We start from the raw sequence: 18,167 nt of genomic DNA on the forward strand, positions 1-18,167 counted from the left end.
TTCCATTCAGATGAGATCCACATCTAGGTTTTGATTCTTAAATTCTCCATGTAACTGAGGTACTTGATTCAAGCGTCTGTGAGACTTTCTCTTTCTCTCCTAAGAACCACAGCCAGAGACACTTTGACCTCAGCCCAGGCCTTCTCTCCTCTGCTGTGTGAAGAAGCTACTGCATTCCTAGACCTTCATTGGAATGTGACAATAGAAACTATGTGTCATATGACCCTTTCATCCTTTCTGTTTGTATCAAACTCCAGACTGGGCACAATGCGATGTGGATTCCATGCTGTATGGCTGAGTGAGAAAAGGTTAGGAGAACGAGGTCTGTATATTAGGCAGAGGTGAAATGGTGATTGTAGCCGGTTATCTAAATCTTCTCTACTTGGCTCAACACAGCTTTGTCCCGCTGCTTAGCCTTCAGGCAGTCTATTTCTCAAAAGTACAGTTATATGACAAAATAATTTTTCCTCCCTGGCACTGTGCCTTGTGCTATTTATTGTCTGAAATCAGGTTAATTCTGTCCATTCTTCCTCACCCCATAATTTGCTCAAAGCAGTGATGTGAATGCCTGAAACTTTAATAAAAGTTTCAAGAGTTCCTCTTAACTGGAGGTAAAACTTTTCTTGAGTCTTTGTTATAATGCAAATATGTGACCTGAAAAGATACCTGCTTCACCTATTACTCCACTGATGTGAGTTAGTCTACCAGATTGGCTAGCTAAAGTCTAGGAGAGAGCAAGGGATAATGAAATGAAATGAAATGTCCCAGGAAAATGGAAATAAACTGGTGAATAGTCTGATAAGTAAGTCAAAGGGGATCTTTATTGAGTACCTGTTATCCTCCTGCATAATATATTAGCTGCTGGCTAAGGCCAGTTTGGGGAAGAATGGAAAAAGGAGGAGGACAGAAAGATCACTTGGGGGAAATTCCTGAGGTGGGTAGGAGGGTACCAAGCAACTCCACAGAGCTACCCAAAGAAAGCCAGATTCTTGGGGCTAGACAATGCCCTTTGTCATGCTCTCCTTTGGTCATAGGAGCCAGAAGCCTTCCTTTAGAACTAAGAGACAAAGAGGGCAACCAGCCAACAGGGGAGGGTAAATAGATTTCATGCAGCCATGGGGCACTGGGACATTTGACCATTGGGCTATTGGACAGATTATTCTTTGTAACTCTTTTAAATTTGGAGAAAATAATACATATCCTTCATTTCACTAGAGCCTACCATGAATCCTTGTTTTCTTGGATATCATTCAATTCTGCTTGGTTTCTTCCTTAAACTCCTCAAAGACATTTCCTCCTCTTTAGAGGAATTTCCAGATCCTCTGCCTCTGCTTAGAGGATTATTTTTGATACTATCACTGGCCAGTGTTCTTAATATGAAACAATGTTTTTTGAATTCCTACTGATCATTTAATCCCATTAGATAATTAATATAATACACAGGGTGAACCTATTATAGTTAAATAGCAGGAAAGAACAATTAGAAATATGAGCTTTGTGATCATTTGTGTTAGCACTTCTATTAGGCTGGGCTAGTCATTTTCTTGTTGTTTATTAACGTGGAAGTCTGACATTTATCAGGGTGATTTTAAAGAAAAAAATCTAGTTGTATTATTTTAGTTAATTTATGAATCTTGAATTTCAATATAAAACAGGCTTAGTTAACACTACTTTATGTTATAACCAACTCCTAATATTTATTAAACTAACATGACAAAAATGTAAACATTCAGATTCACAAATTTTCTGATTATTCTTCTTTGTTAATGACATTAGCTGTTATTTGGTTAGAAGGATAACATATTTAGATTTGCTCGGTTGCAAAGCACATTCTATGCTTATATAACATTTTGAGGCTATGTGACAATACTTAGCTTAGACAAAATGAAGAATACTGGGTTTACCAGCATGCTAAAAATACCTTCTCAGTCATTCTTGTGGAATAAAGAGAAATACCCACTTGTTTGTTGAGTCTCCTTCAGTCTTCAAATGGATGAAGTTTTTACAAGGTTTGCAGTGATCTTATGGATTGATTAACCCAGGGAATGTTCTCAACCCTGTCCTCTCTGCTACCTTATGCAGTAAACAGTAGCAATATACTGACTTTCCCAGCATCCTTTGCAGCCAGGATTGTCTTTATAATCTGGTTCTCCTCAACGACATGTAAGATGGAGTCTAGGGGGTGGATTGTGATGGAGCTTTTACTCTTCCTTATACTTTGCACCTTGAATATAAAGGAATGCCCAGAGTGGTGGAAATCAATTTGCAACCCAACAGGTCTGAGGACAAAAAGCCAGGGCTTTTGATAACATTGTTGACTTGCTACCCATCTTTCATGTTTTCCTTTTTCCAGTTTTTTTAATTGTGTAAAATGATCAAATGGCTTTATTCCATATAATGATTACTCAGATTTGCAGTTGTTGTTTTATTGGTAGCTGATAGCAGCTTATTCACATAGTTCCCCCCTAGTTTGAGGAGATAAATCTCCATAGTGTGAAGACCAGGTCAGGTCTCTGTCATAAGCATGGTCCAAATTTACTTCCAGGAGAGTACTCTAAAGCAGCACTTTCCAACAGAGCTCTGTGTGATGATGGAAATGTGCACACAGACCACATAGGATATGTAGCCAGTGAGCACGTGAAATGTGTGCAGTGCCACTGAGGAACTGAATTTTTAATATGACATAGTTTTAATGAATTAGAACTGAACCTGAAATGGCGACATGTGGTGACTAGCTATTGGGTCAAACAGTGCAAACCTAAAAAATCACTAGCCTACGAAAGCATACATTACTGTAGTTCTTTTAAAAAAAAATCAGCCTCTAATTTTATATGTTATTTTACAGGCCCAAGAACACCTCATTATAGAAAAATGATGATCCAGCAGGGCATTACATAGTGTCATGTTTGAAGGTTGTTAAACAATATTTAACTTGCATATTAGCTAGCTACACAGAACTGATACCAATTTAAGCATTTTACATTGACAACTATAATAAAAGATGTCTTCTTGGAATAATAATCTTATTCAGACTGCACTCATTCAGCTGTTTGTTAAGGTTTTTGGCTCCTCAATTACAAATGGAAAGGATAATAATGGAGTGCCGGTCTCATTAAGCTGTGGGGGTACAATAACTCTCTGAGAGAAACTGTAGATTACAGTTTGCAGAAGACTTCCGGGTACACGAGAAAACCAGCCATGGAGGGTCTCTATAGGACCCAAAGAGTGGGGAGGTGCTTGGAGCTGGCAGCTGAAGATACAGGAGCAGTGGATACTCTAACCAGACTAGAAACCAGAAATGTGTGGGGCTGTCATTCCCTAGAACATAGGATTCGATATCAACTGCTATACCCAAATGTGATTGGAAGAAATTATTCCATCATGCCTTGGTATCTGGTGTAAACCTCCTTAATTGGCATGCTTGCTTTCATAGCTATTTTTAGAGCCTGAGGAAAAACTAATTCTGTCATCGTCCAAGGTGGCTGCTATCACCTGACAGGATTATAGTCACAGACAACTACTCCACCAGTTACCTCCTGGCTGCTGAAAACAGGTCAGCAAAAGGTCAGCAAAGTCTTTTCGTGTTGGGAAGCTGAGTTCCTTCCACCTAGGCCTAGGCACGATTTTAAGAAATAGCTGAACAAATCAAACTTATTTCACACACACGGATACTTGTAATCAGGGTTCTAACAGAAATGATGAAGAAAATGAGTTGTGAAGTTTCGGCAAGCCATGTACACTGAAATCTATTAGGTTCTGTGTGTAAAACATATTCAATTAAAAAATGATCCCATTTAAGAAAGCTACCACCCCGCATTTCTATGGCAGTTGTGCAGAATGCTTCTTGAGACAATTATAGAAGCTGGATCGATTCAAAGTTGATTTTTTTCCTCAGAGAAATTATTTACACTCAGTATTGTTTTCATTTCATCCTGACAAGTACCTACTTCTCATCAGTTTGCAGCGCATTGCTCTGAAAACACGCATGTTTTCTCTATAGGTCCTGCTTTGAACCCCTTACTTTATGGTAGCTTCCAATGTCTGAGAAGATAAAAGGAAGCCTGTGTGAGAGGTTAAGACCCAGTGCTCACAGAGGTGAGGCATGGGATGTGCTCTGTAGGAACACACTGTATCTGCAAGAAGGTTGCATTAAAAAAATATCACCCATGAAGATGTACATGACGTGGATGTTTACCTATGATGTGGCTCTGAAATGTGGTCTCCGCGATCACATCTTCATCCTCTTGCAGGTCTCCGCTTGCTTCTTTTATCTGTGGCAAGAAGAAAATACTGTAAGTTCTTCTTTATTACATTCAACAGATTGTCTGCAATCCTCAGAATGATGGTTGGTTCTGTAAAAAATGTGGGCATGTGTGACTCAGGGTGTGTATGTACATATACGTATACAAAGACTCTTCATTCACTTGGCTTTATGACAAGTTTTAATCACAAAAGCATATTTTCAGAAATATAACCCCAGACCTGAAAATGAGGATTTTCAGGGTAACTAATTCTCCAAAAAAAAATTAGAGATAATAGCTTTGGCTTTTAATACTTAATAAAGTCATAGCTGTTAGGAAAAATTAAAGTCAAAGGACATATAATTCCTCCAGAGACAGTGACTTTCACCACAAGTTATTTTAATAAGAAGAAAGAAATATACTTAGATCTCCTGACCCTTTCCTGGAATGTAACTCTCTAAGAAAATTGTTTTTTTTGTTCTTTCTGTGATGAAACATAAGGTGACTATGATGTATGCTTAGTGGACTAGAGCAGTGACACATTCATATCGATTTTTTAGGTCAAAAACATTCCCCTTATATTTCAGTTGAAATATCCAGATGCTGAATGGGGTAGCATTCAGCAGAACTCTAGAGACCTGAATAAAGTCACAGTGTTTTACAAATGAGAATTCTGAGATCCAGTAAGTTTCCATAAACATATTGTAAGTGGAAATGCTGGGATTACAACTCAGGTCCCCTCCTTCTCAATCTAGTGACAGTAGTAGCAACAATAACATTATCAGTACCAACCATAATTTAAGATTTTTTTAAGTATATTTATTTTCAGAGAGAGAGAGAGAGAGAGAGAGAGAGAGAGAGAGAGAGAGAAAGCAAGTGCAAGAGTTGGGGAGGGGCAGATAGAGAAGGAGAGAGAGAGAATCCCAAGCAGGCTCCTAGCTGTCAGTGCAGAGCCCGATGTGGGGCTCAAACTCACAAACCGTGAGATCATGATCTGAACAGAAGAGTCAGATGCTTAACTGACTGAGCCCCCCCAGTGCCCCGGTACCAGCCATAATTTAAAAAGCAAGCTCTTAAATACTATAGAGCAGGAGCTGTTTGAGCTCTTAATGCCTATGATCTCATAATCCTTAGAATAATGCTAGGTGCTATTGTTAGCCTCCTCCTCCTGAAGAAACAGACAAGTAATTACCCAAGTGGTGGAACCAGGATTCAAACTCAGTAGTACCGACTCCAGATTTGTGTTCATTTGAGGGAAATTTGTTGTTCTCAAATGTCCATTTGACTATGCCAGTAGACTTGGCTTCAATATCAAGGCAGCTTGTGGTCCTTGGCAGAATGACCCAAAAAGCCCTTTTAAAATATATCCCCATCGGTCACCTGGGCAGCCAATGATAATGATGTGAACCATGCACTGAATGCAATGGAGTTCTGCTTAGGCACATGCATTAGAGGCTGTCAGTGGACATGTGCAGGGGCTTGAGTGGAATGCCAAGAAACTCTTATTTCATACTTGCAATGTTGAAAGTCATATGGTACATAATGACCTTGAGATACATTTAGCTTTTACCTGTTTTTCATATTTAATGGAATAAGACCAATATTTATATCTTAAGACTGCAGTTCCAATATCAGAATGGAATTGGTGCTTATTCTGTATATGCTGATAGTCAGATGGTGGTGGACTCAAGAGAATATGTAGATGGCTACCTGAACCTCACAAGGAGAGACCAAGGGTTCAATATCCAGAGGCCATGCTTCCTCACTTTCTTTCCTCATTAGCCTTTTGCTCTGCAGGCATCCCCCTGTTTGTTAGCATGTCCAGAAGAGGAAAGTTAGGGAATGGGGCAGGCTGTGGTGGGGGGGAAGGCTTCATCAATAATCTCTGTTTTCAGTAGTGGACATTTATGCACAGCAGAGAAGAAAAATGCCATGAGCATCAGCAAGGCTAATGTGTTACTTATTTGCCTTCCAAGCTTTGCCTAGCTCAGGGATCTGTTTGTGACAAGGCGATCAAAAGACTCACTGAAAAAGGGATCCCAAAACACCTTCATTTCCATCAACCCAATCTGAAGCTTCCAATCACATTTATAGACACATCAAGGAAATCTGCTTGTATTTTCAGTGCATACCAACTCTTATGCCAACATATTTAATGTTTTTCCTTACCTGTTATGTAAAATAATATTTCCTTTAGGTTTTCCTAAACTGGGGGTGCCCTGCTAACCTGCTGGAATATAGATGAATCATCATCTTTATCAGCCTGTGAGATTCTAAACTAAAGATTCCAATAATTAAAATAAGATTCTCATCTTACAGATGAGGAAAAGAGGCTCATACAGGGTTAGTGATCTCTTCAAGGTCAGAAAGGATTTCAGTGTTAGAGGGGGCACTCCTGGCCCCTATTCATTGCTATAATTAAATTTTTCATAGTGCATGATACTGTCACAGATGTCCTTTCTAGACCTTCCCAAGAACTAGGATATTTTTTTAGTGTTTGGCAGTTAGATATGTAGGCAGTACTCCACGTATGTAGATGGCTCCACGTATATATAAGCAACATTTTTATTTAAGAGTAGCAAAAATTTTCCGAGTGTATGTATGTGTGTGTGTGCACGCACGTGTGTGTGTGTGTGTGTGTGTGTGTGTGTGTGTAACTTCCCTGCTTCCCTTCCCTTCTTGTTTCTTAACCAATCTGTGGAACTTCACCACCACTTTTCTCCAAGTATCATATTCAAGACAGAAAAAAAAAGGCCATCCTTTTGTCCTACCTTCCAGCTCTCTGTCAGAACTTTTCTAGGGCGTTCTGTGCTTAACAGCAAATGTTAAACGTGGCCTCTGGGTATTTATCAGAGGAACAGGGCTTGCAGACAAGGTCCCTGGTTCTTTCAGCTTTCCTAGGCTGATGACCCGTGAGGAGTAGATGACCCATGAGAGGAAGATCCAAAGATGGGTGAAGAACTAGCAAAGGAGTGGAAAATGAGGCATGCCTCAGAATGGCATACTTGTTAGTTCTAATCATCTATACAAGTAGATTCCAATGTGAAGTGGCGAGGAATTAAAAAAAAATCCATTTGCCTATGGAAATGAGGGGCATGATTTGTTTTGGCAGCAGATTCCCCTTGCTAATTATATTTTTCATTGGCTGAATTTAAAATGAATTTTCATTCTTGATCGCACAGGGTCTGGGTATTGGTGAGTCATTGTAGGAACTTTGCTGGGGATCAGGGGCTGCCAACTCAAGATTAAGAATTTGCCAAAGATAGGCACAAGTGGGACGATCTTCACGTGACAAAGCCCTTCAAAGATAGGAGTGGTCACAAAACCCAGAAGTTTGGCTCAGAAAAGAATAGTGATTAGAGATGTAGAATTTTCTCAAGCATTGTTCTACCAGAAACAGACACAACCTAATGTCAGTAATGTCCTATTTGATAAGAAGTAGCAGGTAATTCAAGCAATAACTATGGGCTATTTTCGGTTTAAGTTTGTTGTCAGTATGTCAGGGGCCTTCTAATGGTACACCTCCAACTTCTGTCCATCTTTTGGGGTCTGCAGTTGTAGTTAAGAACTGTACCAAATACTAATCCCTAACAGGAAACCAGTAAAGTGTCACTGTGCCCATTATATTCTATTCACCCCTACAATTAGAAAAGACAGGGAGGAATGAATTTACAAAGGACCCTGAAGGAAAATGGAAAAAATAATTCAACACATGCACACACAGACACACACCCAACATTTGGGGATACCCTTCATTTGGAATTCTGCTTCTATGTCTTCTATAAATCATCCCAACATAAACTGCTTCCCAAAAAACAACATTGTATTGTCAACATTTATTGCAAAGGAACAGAATATAATGAACTTAAGTGAGACAAGAAGCGATCTTTGGAAGGAAAACTCGAAAAGGCATTACTTTTAGAAAAAGTTAGTCATTTAAAAAAATTTGCAGGAGGAGGGCAAAATATGCATGCTTCTTATTAGCATCAAAATGCATTTAGTACAGAACTGTTCAATTAAGGATGTTGAAATTACAACATTTTGCAGAACTTAATCAGATGATAACAATTTGCGTAATTATTGTACTATTTTATGCTATTTCATCACCACCGTATCATTTTCATGGGATAGTATTTGATGCTTTTTTAATTAGCATATGTGATTTTTTTCACACTATGGGACACTGGCTGAAAAAAATACTCATAATTTAAATTAAAATACCCATATTAAAACGGCCATCTCTTCCCAGTGCATGAATAAGGTATACGATCTCGTTAATTTTGTTAACAATTTTTATTTTGTCCAGTGATAGTCAAGTAGGAGCCTGGAGCTGTCTTCCCTTGAGACTTCTTATTACACAAAATTATCTGAATCCATAGGAAGGAAGGATTTATAACACATAGCAAGTAGAGTGCATTTCTTTCTTTCTTATTTACTTAATACCTATGCAATCTTTCCTGGGGATGCCTTTTCCCCTCTTGTCATGATTTTATATAATTCAAGTAGAAGTACAAAGTAACATGGCCCTTGTCTAAATTACACAAAAATTAGAGCTAAGTGGTCTGTGAATGATGGCCTAAATGGGGACATAAGCCTCTAATTAAGGTTCTGAAAAGAGAAAAAGATTGAATTCAGCAAAGAATTAATGGGACTTTTACACATATTTTAAAATGTATCTAGCAATCCTGAAAATGGGTATTGATATGCAGCTACCAGTGAATGCAGTGCAGGTCTGCTACATACATGAATTTGTTACATGTATGGAAATGCTCATGTATCAGCATAGATTAGAATACAATCCCTGAGGACCCTCATAACTGAATATAGTCTTGGTGTGTAAAGGGAAGAGATGGTGGTATATTATAACATTTTGAACAGTGATTTCACTAAAAAACAAAACAAAACAAAACCCATGTGACACGTAATGTATTATGCGTAGCTACTGTTTTCATCCCGAGTGAATACTGTCAGAAAGATTCTCTGCAATAGAGTTTAAAATAAGCAAATGGGAAATTTACCTTGAGCTCTAGTAGGGGAAAATTCCCTCAAACTCTGAATTTTAATAGGTTTGTGGGCATTCCCATCAATGTGCTATGGTATTAGAATATATCCTATTTTGCAACGAATTTCCTTCCTGTACAGGCTGATAACATATAATAAATAGGTTTTCACTGCTAGTCTTGTACTAGTCCCAAAGGAGACTATGGCAATGTCCTTTTTGAAATTAGTAATTTTAGTCCATTCCACATTGATGATTATGGAGATGAAACAAAAAAAACCCACTGCATTTTACATTAAAAAAAAAAAGACTAGGTGGTCAACTATCCAGGTTAATAATATTCCTCTGTATGGAAAAGCTTCCCAGCATGACTAATTTCCTCTTGCAGCTAACTAGAAAAAATTAGCATATCCCTATTGATTATGTATTTTGGGGTGGTTAAGTAATCTTTGTACTTCACAGAAAATAATAAGAATGTTTCTTGCTAATATTCTGGAAGGACCAAAGGACACTTATTACTACCCTGAAATATAGTAATATAGAAATATAGTAATTCAGTGAAAGACTGAAGACGAGAGACAAAAAGCACGAGAGACAAAAAACACTTCCTGTAGTGTTAGGAAGTAACGAGAAAGTAAAAATGAAATTGTGAAAGCCAAACAAAGGTTTTTTGTTTTTTTGGTATTTCTGTGCAGCAAAGATATATACCCTAAGCTGTCAGAAACATATTAAATGGGGCATAGTTAAATTGAGTGCCTCTGATAAGAGGCTCTGCCAGGCTATCAAAGTTTTAGATCAGTTGGATTGAATTTCTGGCATATTGCACGTTTCCACACTGTTCATTCTCTCTTTCCTTTCGGTGACACTACAAGGGCAGCCTTACATATGCTTATAATTTGTGATTTTACAATGCGGGGGACATCTACATTTTCAAAGAAGGGAGGATACCATGGAAGCCCAGAAGAAAAAGGAGGGGGGAAACTTTTGCAAGGACCTAGTTTGCAATATGACTTCAGAGCATTTGAAAAAAAAAAAAACAAAAAAACAAAAACTTTATAGCTCTTCCGAGTCCAAAGCTATTTGAAAGAAAAATGTGCATTTGTGTTAAATTAAATTATGTCTATGAAATTCTAAGGGACCCTAAATATCAAGAATTCATTAAACTAGTAATTAATAATAATGAATGCCAATCATGATTACTTCTAAAATCTCCTGTGAAACACTCTAGAAAAAAAATGTATAATTACTTTATATTTCAGGTTTTCCCTAAGAAAATGGTAGTATGTACCATATTTTACAATCTCTTTTATTATACTACAAAAACATATGGATACAGTAATTCTATAAAAAGAATTTCTTTTTGTTTGTGGAAGTGCTTCAAAACTTATACAAAGGAACAATAAATATCACCAAATCAATTATGCAAGAACAGAAAGAAGGTAAGGAGAGCAAATGCAATTTAAGGTAATTTTAAAACCAAAATATTTGAAACAAGCATATCCTGGGGAAATATAAAAATACTCTTTCATTTTTTAAATATTTATTTTTGAGAGAGGGAGAGGGAGAGAGAGAGAACGAGAGAGAGCTCACATGAGGAGGGCAGGGGAAGAGAGAGAGGGAGATAGAGAACCCCAAGCAGACTCCATGCTGTCATCACAGAGCTAGACTTGGGACCAGATCTCATGAATCATGAGATCATGACCTGAGCCAAAACCAAGAGTCAGCCACTTAACAACTGAGCTACCCAGGCCTTTTCGTTTCTTAAAAGAAATTACCCCTGAGTTGAGCTTTTCACTTCATAATTAAGAGACTCAATAATAGGGAATCAAGTTCCAAAATAGATTTCTTCAATACTTTCTGTCTAGGTGAGAGGAATTGGTACATACAGCTTTCAGGGAAAAAAAAAAAAAAAAAAGAACAGTGCTTAAATCGAGCCATCAAAGTAGCCAACAATCTCTCCAATTGTTTAGCGCTATTATGTTTTATAATCATGTCCACGCCTTTTTGTGTTGCTGGAAATGATCATCAAAACAAATCCCCTGCATAGGAGGCTAATCTGAAGATGACACCAGCCTGTCAGTTGCAGGCACTCTGGTTATACTGCCCTGAAAGGCAGCTAACCCAGAAAAGATCCTGGAGGCAGCGACTCCATTTGCAATATTGCTCTCACTTCTCTGCTGTCACCAGGTGTCTCTCCTTTTCCTTGAACTTTCTCCCCCCATTCACCTGATAATCTTGTGCTTGTACATTGCCATCAGCTTAGCTAGAAAGAACCCAACCAGATTCACTTCATAACCAGGATGGGGGGAGCACTTACCAGGGAGCTTTTCGGTATTTCCACATCGGCTTTGGTTTTGATGTTTTTCTTGTGGTTTCCTTGAGTGCTCCTAGAGCTGCTGGTGAGGCAGGAACCCTGGGAGCTGCCCTTTAACACACTCCTGCAGGAAACATTATTTGATCCACTTTCTGTCTGTTGAGCGGCTTTCTTATCAACTCTGCAGGTAGAAAGTGATTCCTCTGATAAATTACATTGCTCTTCTTCAATCACTACTTTTCCCAATCCTTTGATGTTTAAGATAACCTCTTAGTATCTCTTTGTCTTTAAACCTTTGAGTAATAAATGTTTGTCAGTGGCCTTGATCAGATCTTCATCTGACATCCCAGGAGTGTGTCAGTTTAGATTTGATATTTATTTATTTATTTATTTACTTACTTACTGCTTGTGAGATGGGGGAAGGAGGGAGCAAAATAAAAGCCACTGAAGAGTGATTGCTAAATACATGTCTGGCTTGAGATCAGCAGGAAATATAATTACCTCTGGAACGTTTCTAAGTATACGTTTGCTTGCTTGGCACAATCAATGAGGTCGGCATACCTTAAAACGTATGTGTAATTTTCTTCCATTTCATGCCATGTGGGTACAATCCACGGTCCCAGTGTAGGCTGAATTTCTATCAACCTTGATAAAACTTACCATTCTTTAATTTCAAAGACCATTGATTTGGTTAACAAAGTAACATGGACTAAATTATCATTTTATGGCTAACTTTTATTTCATTGTTTAAATTCTGGCTAATGTACAAAAGACTGCTGCCACTGTGCATTTCTGTTTGCATGAAAACATGCTTGACTAGCATTTCATGTGCAGGAAGCAAACGACCCTCCCTGTTTTGGGGGGGGACCCCTTGACACTGCCACCCTCTTTGCCAAGACCTTACCTGTTCAAAAGTTCCGTCATAAATGCATCTTTCGTTGAACATGTGACAGGGCTGGGTCTACTTCTTGGTTCAAACTTCGTTTGGTCATAGATGTCTTGTGGGGTCTTCAAATTATTTTTGCTTTGTAAACTATTGTCCGGACTCTGTGCCAACCTAGTGTTCCTGGCAAGCTCATTTTCCATTTTACACTGCAGCTCAGGCTTCTTTTTCTCTTTTTTTCTCTCCGATTTTAGCTGTTTGTTTCCAAACCCCAAACCTTTTGCATCCTTTTTTTCCACTTTGGTTTTGGAGACATCCATTTTCTTGCTACTGAGAGCTGGAAGTCGACTCCTCCGAAAACCAAACCAGCTGGCTAAAGAAGGCCCCGGCTTTGGCTTCGCTTCCACAGAGGGGGACTTTGTTTGCACTTGGCCCTTTTCCACGTTTTCCTGAATGCACAACATGACCTTTTCTTCAATTGTGGGTGAGAGGGGGGCTTCGGGGCTCACAGCACCAGTCCTGGTTGTAGAAGTATCTGGACACCTTCCAGAAGTTTCTAGCTTGGAGGTCCTGCTTGTTTCAAAACTGTGTGGATGCTCTGTCCTCCCCAGATTCTGCGGGGCTCGTGGGCAATCTGTTGGGGCGGGTGGGCATGTGTAGTGGTCACTGTTTGGTTCCTCAGGGACAGCCATGGTGGGACATCCTCCCTCTGCATAGCCCTGCTTGTCTTCCATTCCACAGGGGGCAAGGAGCCCTTCAGATGTTGGAGGGACCCTCAAAGGCAACTTGCTTGGGCTCCCATGCTGGCTACTGGGGCTGCTGCCTGCACTCCCTAGGGAGCCTTGCCTGGTGGAGAGATGTCCCAGAGGCCTCCCCACGCTGGGGAGACTGTCAGACATGGGAGCAGAAGGGGTCTTGTTGGGCGAGACTTCCGCGGAGGAGCTCTGTCGGGTGAGGGAGTTGCCTCTCTCAGCGGTGTTGGTAATAATCTGAGTTCGAACTTTGCCTGGCCCTTCCATGGGGGGAGTAGGGGGCTTGTCACCCGAGTGAGCACTGAAACTCTGGCTGCGGGCTTTGGCTCCATTCATGCCTAGAGCTGGTTTTAAGTGTGGCTTATTGGAGGAAAGGGATCTTTTCACAGCCCTGTTTTCTACCCCATCTTTTCCATCAGCCCCAAGGATGCTATTATCCAATGACTCTGGCATTGCCGTTTCCAGGGGAAGCCCTTCAGCCAAACTGCCTTGTGCCTGAAAACACAGTGGAGTCACAGTTCTTTCTCCCACTGTGGTCTCCATGCTCACTGGATTCCCAGCATCCTCTGGCTTAGCCTTGCTCACAGCCACAGAACTTTTAGAGGCTTCATTCAGACTGTCTTTTTCATGTTTCCCTGGCACTGTAGAACTTTTCCTGAGCAATTGGGGAGATTTCATGAGAACTCTGAACCCAACCGGGAGGCGAGTTTTCAGCCCTTTCTCATGAGCGCTTTGACAACCATGTGGGGTGTTATGGCTTTTGGAGGAGGGTGATGATGAGTGACTGTTACCCTGAGATGATGGTGACTCATTCGCCCCTAAGAAGGCAGGCTTGGGTGAGGTGGGGACACAGTCATTCATTTGTCCTTTTCTTCCTGGGGACACACTTTGGGGGGACGATATTTCCAGTGGCTCAGGGGCTGAAGGACAATTCTTGGGAGTCTGTAACCCTGTGTCTGCTTGTGTGATCCCAAGCGTTTGGTGAGGTGGGGTTCTGGGGACACCTCTCTTTGGAGAGACCTTTAGGGGCCCTGGGGCCATCACAGCAAATGAGCTGGTTGGGGTATGAGCAGAACATCTGGTTTGAATCACTCTTTCTGTGGAGGGCAGAGGGTGAGTGAAGATAGGCTTTTTGAAGGCCATAGAAGGTTTCTTCCCTGGCACTTCTGTCATGATCTGATTAGAAGAGATAATAGGAGCAGAGGATCCCTTCAGAGGTGGGGATTTGAATATGGTCCTTGCTGTTTCATTGGGGACCCTGGTGTCGGGCTTGGCAGATGAGGGTGGTGGCAAATAGTCATAACTGGGCCTGACGAGAAGGGAGCCTGACCTGTCTGGAGGGGGTGGGGGGGAAGGTGATTTCATCCCTGCCTCTGGCCCAGGGTCACAGTGTTTGTCCCTCGTCGGGGGTTCTCCATTGTCACCTGGCTCATTGAGGGGCCTTGGCAGTAACTGTGATGCTGGAATCTGACTCTTGGAGCACTGGACCCAATCCTTTCTGCTGGACATTTTGGAGCCATGAGGAAGTTGGCCAGGGTGTTTTGGAATGTGTGAATCTGGCTGCAAATCAAAAAGGGGTGCTGGGCCCTCAGTCTTCTTGAACCGTGAGAGCTTCCCAGGAGCTAAGGCTGGTGATTTTTCAAGAGACACTGGGCCCAATGAGGGCACTCTTGAGGAGAGTTCAGGCTCTATCATTTTTGATTTCTGAGGTGAAGACTTGCCCCTGGCAGGGATTTTTGTCAGACTTTGTTTCTGATAGATACCCATGGACACTGAAGACCTAGAATTACTCTGGCATGACACAGTGAGTGTTGGTTTGGCCGATCTTGGTCGCTGAGTATTTTGTGTGACTGTCCTGGGGCTGAAAGAGCCAGCGGGTGCCACAGTAACATTATCTATGTCATCTTTTGGAATGTTTTTCTCAGTTTCCTCTTCGGGTCTCTTCAAGAAAGTGTAGTCTCTTGCTGCAGCTCCTGGCTGTAAATGAGCCATTCCCTGAGGTAAAATTTCAGTGTGTTCTGCCTTGGGTCCAGTAGGGGCCGGATTGATGGAAATTTCATTTCTGGTAACAGTGACAAAGCCAGTCTGGTGAGAGCTGAATTCAATAGGCTCGCCATCTTCCGCGTCAAATATGACGGTAATGCATTCTTCTGAAGAAGTCCTTTTTACAACCCTTTGCTGCTTAATGAAGCTAAACGTCTTTGGTCTACTCTCTAAGGGGATGGGCACTTGTTTTTCCTCCTCATCAGGAGACCCCAGTTGAGATTTTCCAAACCCCATAAGGATGTCCAGATTCTCCATGGATCTGTCAGTGTCAGCAGTCAGTGACAAGTCTGAATGGCTTTTCTCGTCACTGCTACCGATGTGCAATTCATCAAAGGCTTCATTGTCATCGGTGTCTGAAAGCTGTAGACTGAGAGCCACACGGCCCTGACCGCGTGGCTCCCTCTCTCTCTGTACTTGAGGCGCCTGCACACTTGGGCACAGCATCCTCTCCAAGGGGCAGTTGCTGGCACAACTGGTCCGATTCTCAGGCCTTTCCCTGGGGTAAACTGAGGACATGCCTTCTGTAAAGTGTTTTCTATTCAGCTCCCAGCCAAATAGGCTGTCAGAAACACTGTGGGTTAATTTATGACTGTGCAGCCTGCAGCCCTGACTTGGAGCTGCCTGGAGCAAGGCTAAGGAGGAAGAGTCCTCATCAGCATCATCGTGGGAATCTGTGTCATAGACAAATGTCTCATGGGGCTCCTTGCTGGGGCTCCTCGTGTCAGTTGGTTTGCAGTGGGGATACCCCTTGATGCTGCTACTCTTAATTCCTGGAGAATATATTCCTTCATTTGAGTTCATGCAATCTTTATAACCCCATTTTGTTATCACTGATGGGGGTTCAAGTAACACCTTTCGCTTCTGTAGCTTTCTTAGTCCTTCCAAAATGTGACTTTCCTTGATACGAGTGGGAGGTAGTTCATCTGTTGGACTAGCGAAGCCACTTGGGAGCGAAGAGTCAATACTTAGCCTTTTATCCCAGTTTTGTGATGATTTCTAGGAAAGAAAAGTACATGTCAGACATCACTGAATCACGTGGATCACAACTACCAAAAGGAAAAGTCCGTGATTAGACTTGATTCTGGTGGTTCAGTATTCCTCTATAAATGCATACCTTAATTAATTAATGTTAATTAATCATTAACTATGCAGCAAATCCCTGCTTTGCCAGCTTCTGAGCTAAGTAGCCCATGATGTAATAAAGTAGTAGATAAGGACCCTGCCCTCAAGGAGCAAGCAAGCCAGCAGAGGAGAGGAGACTTGACACAAATAACCAGAAGTCAAGGGGGCAAACGAGGAGTATGAATGTAGTAGGAACTCCAGAAATTCAGAGAGAGGTCAAACCTCTGTTTGGAAAAGCCATGAGAGGCATATAAGAAGATTTTTGGTGTGTGTGTGTGTGTGTGTGTGTGTGTGTGTGTGTGTGTGTGTGTCTGTGTGCGTGTGTCTGTGTTTCAAACCTCCCTAGCCCCTAAACAAAGGATGAGTTTGCCTTGGCTGAAACCTGGGGGAAATGATCTCCAGGTAGAAGAAGTGGGATGGCAAAGACCAAAATAGTGAAGATATGTTGAAGGTGCACTTAGGAAATAATCAGAAGACAATATGACCTCATTGTACAGTATTTACAAGAGGTAGAGTGGGTAAATGGAAAAGCAAGTTGGTCCCTATATTAATGGTCCCTTCCATTCTAAAATTTGATAGTTCTGGGTCTTCATAACTTTCTTTGATAGAAGGGGAACATCTGTGAAACACATACATACATCTAACAGTGGGACACTGGCTGCTAGAACCCTATAGTAATGATTTGCCTACCATGAAAGGTCAATTTTCTGTTCTTCATACCATCCCAAATACTAGTGCTGATTTTGACTAAGAATGACACAGAAAAACCATTCTATCCTACACAGACCTTCATATTTCTCATAGTATTGCTAACCAGAAGTGGAGGGCAGAAGTAGAGAAGTAGCATTTACTGACCATCTGCTGTGTAGCAACCACTGGAACAGGGCTTTGATTTAATATTCAGAACAACACCACGAGGGAGATATTATCAATTCTGTTTTACTAGGGAGAAAACTGAGAGGCAGCATGGTTAGTCTGTTTAAGATTACACATTTAAGGAAGAGTTGGAACAAAGGTTTCAAAAGCTCTGATTTCCAGGGCTCTTCCTGGGACTCGGTTCCAAAGTAGCATTGCGGAGATTCGAACCCAGGCAGGCTGGCTCTCGAGCCTGCATACCCATTGGCAATTCTATGTGACTGGAGCCAAGTCTCTCTGTTCTCTTCTCTATATTGTCAATGTCATAATAGAGATCATACATAATCGTAGACAATCTTCACACCCCTCGCACCCCTCTCTTGAATGGAACCTGCAGAGTTTTATCGCATACCAAGACTCAGGGAAATCGGTGGGATTTGGGCACGGACCTCAGTCTTTTTTTTTTTTTTTTCAAGGTTATATGATTAAAGGTGAAGAACTTCTATGAGTGAATCTGGTGGTTTCAGATGTGTGCTCTGTGCCCACCTTGCCTAACAGTGCAACTTCTCTTGGCATCTCCATACCAGCTGCCCCCGCCCATAACTGACCACAAACCATGTGCAGAGGTTGAAAAAGTGTCAGAAACTTCATGTTGGAGCCTTGGCTTTTTAGTAATCTGTGAACATTTGGTTACATCTAAGACATTTCCATTAAAATTACTCTTGCTATCTACAACACATGGTGTTTATTTTTTTTATCTGTTATTTGTTGATTGTTTTTAAGTCAAATTATATATTTTCTTTAGAAAACTCTCCAGTATCAGAAGTTGCTGTGGATAGATGCTATTTGGTGATGCCACCCCTTTCCTCTCCTTTTCCTCTATGCCAATAAAACTTCTTTGGAAATCAGGAGAAATCCCATTAGTGAGTTTGGGTATTAGAGACCAACCAGTGGG

At 41.1% G+C, this 18,167-nt stretch overlaps 1 protein-coding gene across 13 annotated transcripts in view; it reads right to left on the minus strand.

Moving 5' to 3' along the window:
- The window catches only part of NCKAP5 (NCK associated protein 5), a 963,823-nt gene that overhangs the window by 92,801 nt on the left and 852,855 nt on the right, over positions 1-18,167 (minus strand). For all 13 annotated transcript variants that reach the window (XM_027055919.2, XM_027055920.2, XM_053214923.1 and 10 more), the window contains 3 exons: positions 12,459-16,231; positions 11,558-11,735; positions 4,196-4,271 (listed from right to left, as the gene is read on the minus strand). In XM_027055919.2, the coding sequence (XP_026911720.2) occupies positions 4,196-4,271; positions 11,558-11,735; positions 12,459-16,231 (4,027 nt within the window). The remainder of the gene's footprint in view (positions 1-4,195; positions 4,272-11,557; positions 11,736-12,458; positions 16,232-18,167) is intronic.

The sequence above is a fragment of the Acinonyx jubatus genome, chromosome C1, assembly GCF_027475565.1.
Source record: "Acinonyx jubatus isolate Ajub_Pintada_27869175 chromosome C1, VMU_Ajub_asm_v1.0, whole genome shotgun sequence".
Classification (NCBI taxonomy): Eukaryota; Metazoa; Chordata; class Mammalia; order Carnivora; family Felidae; genus Acinonyx; species Acinonyx jubatus.